This window comes from Dysidea avara, chromosome 8, assembly GCF_963678975.1.
Source record: "Dysidea avara chromosome 8, odDysAvar1.4, whole genome shotgun sequence".
Classification (NCBI taxonomy): domain Eukaryota; kingdom Metazoa; phylum Porifera; class Demospongiae; order Dictyoceratida; family Dysideidae; genus Dysidea; species Dysidea avara.
In genome coordinates, this window is record NC_089279.1 from 12,254,277 (window position 1) to 12,265,330 (window position 11,054).

At 37.8% G+C, this 11,054-nt stretch overlaps 1 protein-coding gene across 1 annotated transcript in view; it reads right to left on the minus strand.

The window, feature by feature from the left end:
• Positions 1-56: 56 nt before the first annotated feature.
• The window catches only part of LOC136263917 (sodium-dependent neutral amino acid transporter B(0)AT3-like), an 11,625-nt gene continuing 627 nt past the window's right edge, over positions 57-11,054 (minus strand). The window contains exons 2-9 of the mRNA XM_066058548.1: positions 8,648-9,026; positions 8,032-8,176; positions 7,801-7,911; positions 5,984-6,223; positions 5,296-5,497; positions 3,975-4,134; positions 1,320-1,476; positions 57-596 (exon numbers count right to left, since the gene is read on the minus strand). Coding sequence (XP_065914620.1) covers positions 258-596; positions 1,320-1,476; positions 3,975-4,134; positions 5,296-5,497; positions 5,984-6,223; positions 7,801-7,911; positions 8,032-8,176; positions 8,648-9,026 — 1,733 coding nt within the window. The 3' untranslated portion in view covers positions 57-257. The remainder of the gene's footprint in view (positions 597-1,319; positions 1,477-3,974; positions 4,135-5,295; positions 5,498-5,983; positions 6,224-7,800; positions 7,912-8,031; positions 8,177-8,647; positions 9,027-11,054) is intronic.

Here is an 11,054-nt window from a genome sequence, read left to right on the forward strand (position 1 = left end):
ACTTTTCAGCACTACAGCATAGCATAATAGGTAAAGTTAATAGCATAATAGGCTGGTTTATACATATAGATATAAAATTACCATCAGTAATAAATTAATAATAGTCTTACTTTATTTTACAACAAAATATATGCAAACGAAATACACAAACAAACAGCGAGGCTGCATATCTAAATATCAGTTAGTTAGGGACAAATGGCAAACCAATTTTATACAAAAACATAACACATTTTTTAAAGATAAAATAAATAATTATATCAGAGATCCTTCCCATCATCATTGTCATTGTTTACTTGCATATCTACAAATTGTGGCTGGTTAGGAGTCCATGACCTGTGGCGGCAACATCTGTCATAAACTGCTCGGAAAGGGTTTTCAAGTTCAACATTTGACCAATACTGTTTAAAATTGTCCCACGCTCCACGACATCTTGTGGGGAAGTTGACAAACCAGTCAATAGCAATCTTCCTTTCTTCTTTCTTCCATATTAATCTGATGATGAAAACCAAAGGGATCGGTAGTGTGGTTGAAATGACCAACAATGACCCAACAAAACGTGTCCAGCTGGGATAAGCTACATGATTTTGTTCTTCGTACTGCAAAACAAATACGCACCAGTAAAAACTGTCATGTAATCTATGTACTATGCTGTTTTTCACCAGTTAACAGCTGCTACAAATTTTAGTAAGAAATACACATGGCTACTTTGGAACAGTAAGCAAATTCTTAAACGAATTACTTCTATCTTGGTTCCCCTTAACAACGCTTTTAAAGATGACATTTCAACTTGTTTATATGGTTACTATGTAACAGTGTGTCATATCAGCACATGCATCATAATACATGCAAACTGTGGCACTTACCCAAGGGCAGTCCTTATAACTAGAGATACCCTAAAACAGGGCTGTCCTTTGAGCCAACATTTTGTAACAGCTGATTAGTGTACAAACACATTTGAGATTGAGATACTCTAATAGAGCAGTCACCTACTCTAATAGAATGATCAGCAAGAATAGTATCACTATGCAATTTGTTAAAATAAGATAGTTTTCTGGCCTAGTAATTTTACTGCTTCAAAGTCTTGTTGAATATTTTAATTACAAAAAGTAGTAAAGATTAATTCCCACAACTCTCTTGATGAAAAATAATGCAAGATTTGAATGTGGCAAATTCTGTCTCTTAGTGTGCAGGAAAGTGAGATAACCAAATAGCAGTTAGATGAGCTTACAAGAGTGATAGATGTGAAGACTAAAGCCATCGAATGTGTTTATTGTACGTGGGCAGCTATTAACCAGTAAAATACAATTCAAAAGACTTACATTTTGATATCTCACATATTCTAATGGTTCTGTAAAGCTGGTTACAAGACTGCCAATAAACACAGCAATCATTAGAAAAGGAGCAACAATTGTCCACCACAGCCACCAGAAGAAGAAAACACCTTGTCGACCCGGCTTGACAACACCAGTAAGAAACCTGAAAGACAATAAACAAATCACTTTTGTTCATAGTATACAGTACAAACTGTGTAAACAGTTCCCAAGTGAGGCAAGATACAAGTCACGATACAAACCCTTATGAAAATATTAGTAAGCTGCACACATGCAAGTGTTGCTATTTTGCATGTATACTTGTGCATGTGTGCGCATGCTAGTATTAGCACACACATTTCCATAGCTGTTGCATGTAGTAAACACTTGCATGTGTGCCATCACATATGTGCAACTTGTGAACAGTTTAGCAACTGAGCAACTGTGTGCATGCAGCTTGCATACTCTCTTGCTTCTTGTCTGTTTTCATATGTACATTTCTATACAGTAGTCTTAAATCAAAGGTTAAAATTACACTCCCTTTTTTTGTTACAGAGAACAAAGAAGCCATAATGAACAGTAGTACAGTGGTAGTTTTATATTCATGTTTAGCAATGTTTCTCCACCTGTGATGCATAACTTTCAAGGAGACTCAAGATGCCAGCCTCAGTTGTACTTGTAATGTCATGTACTGCTACAACAAATAATAGTTGTAACACTTTTCAGGCTGATAGCCTGTACAGGGCGATCAATCACCCAAGCCAATACGAGTGCAGCCACTGGATATATTATAAATGCATACTTAAAATTTTTGATTATGGGTCAGCAGCTAGTACGTTCTGGTTACGTTTGGTTACAATGAACGGGCATATCCTAGAGATATCACAGAGAATTTCAGTTACACAAGTATAATGTTTTAATCAGTACTATTAAATCGTTTATAGAAAAATTATGAAGTTCACTAAAGGTTTAGATAGGTAAGCTTGCTTGTAGAGTGGTCACTCCATACAGAGTGGTAGCTTCGAAAACATGTGGAAACAATTGGTGAATAAGCTATAGCACTCATACTCACCTTAGCCCAACATTTTTCAACTCGTAGGATGGCGAGGATAACAAAATGCTCTCCGTCTGAGTGGTTTTCATGGCAAAATCCAAGTCGTGCATCCTGATCACGTGAGTATTAATCAATTCCCACAATTGATTTCGGTCTATATAATCAGTGCCCAGTTGTAGCCCGGCTACATTTAATATGTAGCCCGGCTAGCTGGGCTACATACAAAATGTAGCCCGGGCGGTTCCTTTGATCTGAGGTGTGAAAGTATTACATGTAATAGTTGTAACACGGGGAATTTGGGCTTTGCCTGATATGTATGCCCGACTGCCCGAGGGCAGAGGGCATACATATCAGGCAAAGCCCGAATTCCCCGTGTTACAGCTAATACGTAACACTTATTAGGCTGATAGCCTGTACAGGGTGATCAATCACCCAAGCCAATACGATTGTAGTCACTGGATGTATTATATATGCACACCTAAAATTTTGATTAAGGGTCAGCAGCTAGTACGTTCTGGTTACATCCAGCTATGATGAATGGACATACCCTAGAGATATCACAGAAAATTTCGGTTACACAAGTTTAATCTTTTAATCAGTGCTATTGAATCATTTATGAAAAAGGTATGGAGTTCACTAAAGGCCTAGATAGGTAAGCTTGCTTGTAGAGTGATTACTCCGTGCAGAGTGGTAGCTTCGTGATGGGGGCGTGTCCATATTTGAAAATGTGTGGAAACGATCGGTGAATAAGCTATAGCGCTAGTTCTCACCTTAGCCCAACATTTTTCAACTGGTAGGATGACGAGGATAACAAAACGCTCTCTGTCTGAGTGGTTTTCATGGTGAAATCCAAGTTGTGCGTCCTAATCACGTGAGTATTAATCGATCCCCACAATCAATTTCAGCGTCAACATCTACATAATCACTGCCCAGTTGTAGCCCGGTCTACATTTGTACAATGTCCGATTCAGAAAATGAATCCTTCAAGGAATCTTATGACAACTTAAGTCTCCACACCCTCCCAGGACCCATGTAGCCTGGGCGGCTCCTTTGATCTGAGGTGTGAAAGTGTTACATGTCTTCTTGTAGAACACCACGTCCCACTAATAAAGACTACTTCTTGTTTCCTTTGTACAGGTTGTCAATAGTAGCAAACAGTTTGGTCGCAATTTTAAACAACTGTTTTCATCTGATTGGCTATTTCATACTGTATACTGCATGTACGCAGAAAGAGAGCAGACTGCATGTGTGTAATCTAACCCCCTAATAAAGCTAACTTATGAAAGCAAACTGCATGCATGCAATATGCAAGCAAAAAGAGCACAATGCATTGCTATTGTATGAGAACAAATTGCACACGTGCAATATACGAGTAAAAAGATAGCATAAATATGCTATTGTATGAAAGCAAACTGCATACGTGTAATAAGACAGCAAAAGAACTCACTACTTTTTTGCTATTGTGCATGTAAAGTATGTGCAAAGTTGTGCTATTGTTTTGCAACCATCTTAAGAGCACTCTGCATGCGTGTAATTGCAAACTACATACAAGTTCCAAACAAATTTTTTATAAGGTAGAATACATTTTAAAAATTAGATATATCACTCACTTGCGTGTTCCATACACCCAGGCAATACCGATGTATTCACAGATGGCAATAAGCAACAGTGGTATGGTTCCTGAAAACTGATCAAACATTTGGAAGAGGTAGAATCCATTACCAAGCACAAATGGGATACTGACGATGAACAGCACAATGCATACGACAGCTGGAAAAAAGATTGCAATAAAAATTAGAAGCTGGTACAATAATTCAAAACACTCATCTGCTATACACTTTATATCAAGACATACAGGAACAACAATGATGTGACATAACTACATAGCTCTGTGCTACCTTTTCCATAAACACAACTTTATTCTGTAACTGTCCTACCATATAACAAAATTTCAACTTAACCACCCAAGATGTGACCCCTCAAGTTTTGTTTCCTTCTTTTGCACACTTACTAAAACTACCTACTGCATTATCTGAAGGAAAATTTTGGTACCAAGTTTAGTTTGAGTACAATAAACAATTGCAGAGTTATTACAGAGCAACAAGTTATTACAGTTAAACAATTGCAGAGCTATAATGATTGTTCACATGAAAGTAACTGTGTTGGTGTCATGTCTAACAGGTAAACTACTTCAAGGAGTAAGTTGAAGCTGGTATGTGGATAGGTTAATCATTGTGGCTCAAACTTTTGTGAAGAAATTGTAAGCTTGGGTAACAGGTGCATCATCAAGATGTGTAGAATGCTGACCATAAGTCACAAAAAATGGTCATGGGAACAAATCAAAAATCAGTGTTTGGATAGTCTAACCATCACAGCTTGAACCTTTTGTGGTTGTAAATGAATCGGTATTACCCTCCCTCTCTATATTATGAACTCTTGGTATTACACCCAAAAAGCCACACACATCTTATAATGTATGATATTGTAGATACTCTAATAGTACAGTCACCATGATGTGACATACGTCTGATATTCACATTAAAGTTTACATACTGTGAATGCATTAGATTAAACATAAACTATTGTTTCTTCAACTTTGTTATTCTTGATAAGATAGTAAAAAGGTAAAAGCATACCCTAATGCTTGCCTGTGGTCAGCTTTGAGGTATAAATTACAAATACAAAATAAGTGATATAAAACACCAAAGACATTACAGGGTGAAAAATGTTATGAAATTAAAAGTGGCGGTGAAGAAATGGCTGCATTATTTATCAGTGTCTAGTGTCACTAATAGAAATTTACTGAACATTACTGCAGCCATTTCTTAGCACCACATGGTCACACCCTTTCTATTGTTTGGCTGTTTTGTAAACGTATACTTGAATACTTGTACTTGATGAACAACGAAATAGATGCAATAGTTACCATACCTACTACAATCTCCTTCCTGATCTTAGCAACGTGTTTACTGTCAAACAGGACTGTCAACAAACTCTCCAGTGAAGTAAACTGACTATCCACCCCGAGGGTGATTAACATGGTGAAGAAGAGTACAGCCCAAAATGGAGACCCTGGTAACAACGTGATGGCCTCTGTGAACACATTGAATGCCAGTCCAGGTCCGTTGGCAACCTGTAACATCAAATAACAGAATATTATATTAGATACTTCCAACAAAGTGTCAAAACAAACATCATGATTATAATACCCTTGTAAAACCAGTAAAACACTCTGGATACTAGAGGATACTAAAAACCATGTAGCTATAGAGGACAAACAAACAACTTTTTACAAGTAGCTAGTCATGTCAGATCAGAGCGGCATTTGTGCTGAGTGGTGATCAAAAGTTCCATTTATATAATGCCGTGTGGTTTAGTGTCTGTTCGCTATATGCACAACTGGAAAACAACAGAGACACTGTGTAATCCCTTGGTTATCCCAACTCCGGCAATGATAAAAGTGTTTAGATAAATGAATTGTGTGATATGGTACACAGCAAAAAGAAAGCATGACAACTGATCTGAACGACACTATCAAGTTGTATCAACATTTCTATTTGGAAGGGATGAGATGACCTCTCCCCTCCCATGAGATGACAAACTTCACAATATGACTTACATCATCAATCGATACTCCAGTCTCATGAGCTTTAAACCCCAACACTGAGAATATAGTGATACTGGAGAAGAGTGAAGTGGCACTATTGACAATACACACAAAGGTGGTATCTCTTAGTGCAGTATTGGATGAGCTACTGTAACTGGAGAGAGCAATGATTCCACCAGTTGAGATCCCCAGTGAGAAGAATATCTGAGTAGCTGCCTCCAACCATACTTGGGGTAGATATAGTTTACTCCACTATGAAAAACAAATACAAACACCATTAAACTTCCCTCTATTGCAATTTTTTATGGGACAAAATGTCTTACAGCACAAGACAAAAGTACATGTGCTATACATGACAGACAAGAGTGTATCATACAGTATAGTAGAAGTTTCACTTTTCTTTCCCAGTTTCACATTCCTTCATGACAGCTTGGCAGTATTAGTAAGGCATAGCCAAGCAAGGTTATGTATGGCTTGATTTCTTTACTGTTTGACATCGCTTTGGCTCCAGATGTCCCTTTTCGCCAACCACAGCAGTTACAATGCATGCATCATGGATTTATTTTTGTCCTTTCTCTTTTTCCACTACTGTGTAAATGTTGATTCACAGTAACTTGGATATGGCTTCAGTGCTTTATTATCTGTAGTGCAACTAGATTCAATACAGAGGTGCTTCTCGTACTGTTCATTGTTTGGAATGTTGTATAACTGGTGGAACATAACTGAAACTGAAGTAGTTTGCTTTGCTGTTAGTGATAGCCGGGACATACGTTAAGTCATACTTTCCAAAGTGACTGGACTGATTGCAGAGGTGCTTCCCATACTGTTCTCGATGGAACATAGCTGATAATGTAGTGGAATAGCCACTTCACGTTTCAGTAATCGATAGTTCAGGGTTCTGCCAAGGAATTCCTGAATGGTGGCCTAAAGTTAACATGATCTGATATGCTGTGTGTTGCATTAGAATGTTTGTGTTTTATGTTAGAGTATATATGTAAGAATTGTGCTGGTCAGATTTAAGAAGGTACTAGTCGGATTTTAGAGGTACTAGTCTGTTTGAACCACTGCTGTGCAATAAAAAATTTTAATGCGCTGATGGGCACTCGATCCACTTGGTAATCCCTACACAAGAACAATTAACACCTTCAAAGTTCATCTATTTTCTTTATGCACATTAGAAAAATCATCAAACTCAAGCAAGCTTTATTAGATTACTAGTAAATAACTATAGCTTACTTAATAGTTGCTCCTAACATCACAACTTCGAATAACTGTCTTAAGAGCCACCCTTGGGTAAGAGTCACCGCTTTCTTTAATATGAATACAGTATGCTGTGCAAGTGGTGATAGGACACAACTGAACAGAAACCAGCAAAGGCGATGTGTTAGGCCAGGTGTCTTCTAAAACAGCTATTTTGAGAGGAGCCAATGGTAAAAAGTATTAAAGGATGACTGACCTCAGTAAACTACCAAGTACAAGGAATCAACATCTCAATTGCAAACGACACATAAAGATCCACTCTTATAGAGCAGTCACATATCCTAATTGATACACAATAATTTTGACTACTTCTGTTGTTTCCCGCCAGTTGAGCTGTGAAAAGAGTTTGGCATTAACACTACGTGGATGTGACACATGACTACCATCATAACAATAAGAAAGGCCACTGACACATTAACTTCATTTTGAGAAACCCTTCTGTACTGAAATCCTGAATTAGCAACTCAACAAGGAAAGTTTTGTCAGGCACAGTATTCACTACTACAGGCTTCTGTTACACAGTGACTTCATCATGTCAGCTTAATGGTGTTGCCTTGACAACTACTTACATCTGGTTTAAACAAGAACTCCACTCCATCCCCAGCACCATCCAAAGTCACTCCTCTGAAGAACAGTATGGTCAATACTATATAAGGGAACACTGCTGTGACATAGGCTACCTGAAATAGAAACAGAAACTTAGTGTATACAGTATCCACATAGTAGGTGATCACAAAATCCACTAAGAGAGACATCTGGGCAGGTCGGCAGGTTACAAAGCAATACACATGCCCACTGACCTTTCCAGAAGACTTGATTCCTCTGAATAAACACAGATAAGTGATCAGCCATGCACAAAACATACAAATCAACAACTGCCAATTGAATTCACCAGCATCTCCAATATCATCACTGACATGTATCACACGATTGTACCAGTAGTACCTGTAGTACACAAAATGCCTAGATACAACTGACTATACATAATCTTACTACAACTCTCACCATTAAAATATAAAGAAAACATTTTTGAATAGAACAAATTTCATACAAACATACAGTCCCACCTGGGCCAAACTCATCCACTTCTGTAACAATGCATGGAAATTCCTGGGATAGAAATGCTTGCATCCGGCAACTGAATTATAGTTCCACAAAATGAGACCTCAATGATGCAATTAAAAAGTCCTATATGGCTAGAATTATATAGTAAGGCAGGTTTACCTATTGTTACAGAGATTTTTTTACTTTGAAGAGTTCTACTGTTTATAACAGAAAGTGCACATGGAATACTATCATATAATATACACACAAACAACACTACACACAAACCAAGAAAGCAAAGTCCCTACACACACACGCACGCACGCACGCACGCACACACACACACACACACACACACACACACACACACACTTGGTAAAGTCCTGAGTACACTCATCAATAGCTTTAGTAGTTGGAACATCACTACAATTCCCTCCCATCATTAAACGATAACTGACATTTTCTCTGTTCATATGATCCACCTTGTATCCACAACACTTCTCCCATGGTAGGGGATCATGAAATGAGTTAACAAAATAGAACAACACCCAAGAGATGATGACGTTGTAGTACATAGAAATATAGGTGATGGTAATGACAGAAGCAATCCCAATACCAGACAATGGAGGGAATATCTTAAACCATGATCTGTATGGACCACGACGCATCTTCTGACCAAGGGTGAGCTCCAAATAGAATGACGGTATTCCCACAACAAACAACATTATGAAGTAAGGAATCAGAAAAGCACCTAAAATGGAGTTGAAAGGCTGTGATACCCTTCAATATATGTGACTGTCTCAGCAAAACCCCACATGATTTGAAATATTTCCAAATTTCCTTTTATTGTCTCAGTATCATCTACAGTGTCCAAAGAATAGGTTACTAAAGTTTTAGCCTATAATGGTGAGTACTTAGTCTGAAGGTGTTTTAATGAAGAAATTACAACAATCTTGTTTATGTCTGCCACATTGTAAATAAATGCACACACCCTTGGTGTTACAGGAACAAATTAAAAGATATTCAACTCTCCACGACCAGGCGAATAATTATAAGGCAGTGCATAAGTTTAACTGATTTGACCCAAAACTTTTATTCTTTGTAGCATGTCCTATAAAAACTTGTTTTGTAAACTTTGTTTATAAAAGTATGCTTGTGGAAACTTCGCAAGTTTTTTTCTGAGACAGTCATTGAACTGAACAGAATCAAACACATTACCTTAACAGATCTTGTTTACATAAAAACACACAACACTAACATCACTTCTATTCTCTGTGTCACAATAGCAACAATACAGCACCACAGTTTGTGAAGGGAAACTTTCAACGAGTGAAATAGCCAAACTTAACCATTTCACATCAACAACATGAGCAGTTTCTCTAGGAACATGCATCCCTTATGCTTCATATACCTTAGCTACTTGAGAAGCCTTGGTTCAAAGTTGATTTGTTCTCATTAGACTTAAAATTTACTCATCTAATTTCCTGATATATGTATATATAATCGGGAGGGAGAGTGTCAAATTAAATCTGAGCAATCAACAGCAGTCAGGTTTACGAGAAGAAACGAAGGTATGCAGGTTACTTTACGGGCTCATTTTTCACAGCCTATAGCACAGTTTGACACTCTAGCTCCTTCCCCATTATTATACTCTTGATATAATCAAAATGGCAGCATCATAATATATCACGTGAGACACGGGAGTTGGAGTACTGAATATTTGTCTCCGCTGAAACGCCCTTTCTCTTGGTTCTACAGGCGTACAAGTATTGGTGTTCATTGTAACATATAGAGAAACTATTTACCATGCCAAAAATCAGGGGAGTCAAGCCGTCTAGTGGAAATTCGACTTCACCAGCGTTCTCATTGGATAAAGAGGAGAGCGACACGTGTATCACCTGTAACAAGTTAATAACTGGTGATGCTTTTGAGTGCGTTTGGTGCAGAAAGTGGCAGCACAGAGTTTGCATTAATTTAAGTGTTGGGCAATATGGCGCTCTTTCTGATTTACCAAACAATATTGTATTTTTCTGTTCTCATTGTTTTTACAAATTGCCCAATGCCCTAATGGCTTATGACAACACTAAGGAAGTTTGTGATGTAATAGAAACTAAGCTGAACTCTGTGCAAATGGATTTATTAAACAGATTTGAGGACTTGACAGAGAAAGTAAATAATTTAGTTAGTTACAGTGAACAAGAGCCTGATACCGCTGTAGTAGAAAACACTGAGCCATCTGAACAAGTGATCCATAGCAAGGAGGTAACTGTTGAATCAATAGCATCAATGACTGCAGCAATCATATCTAAAGAAAAGGAACGGGAGAAATGGAAACTGAATTTGATTGTGCACAACCTTCCAGAATCCACATCAGCGGAAGCCAGTATTCGGAAGAACGAAGATACTCAGAATGTCACATCCTTGTTTAATAAATACATTGGAGTTAATGCTCACATCAGTAATGTAACACGGATTGGTAAACAGACTGGAAGGCCCAGACTCACAAAAGTTACTTTGTCAACAAGAGAGGAAAAGTTTAAAATTCTCCACAACAGGTTGAACTTGCGTAAGAAGGAGCACCCGACTCATGTCACTAAAGTATTTATAACACCTGACTTAACCCCACAAGAGCAAATACGGAACAAACAACTACGTGCCAGGCTAAGTGAGCTCAACAAGCAGGATAAATTGTATCGGATTAAGAATGGTAAAATAGTTCTAAGAGAAGCTTCCTAATTTAGACCAACTCCATCATATCAAGCCATATAATATCAAGATC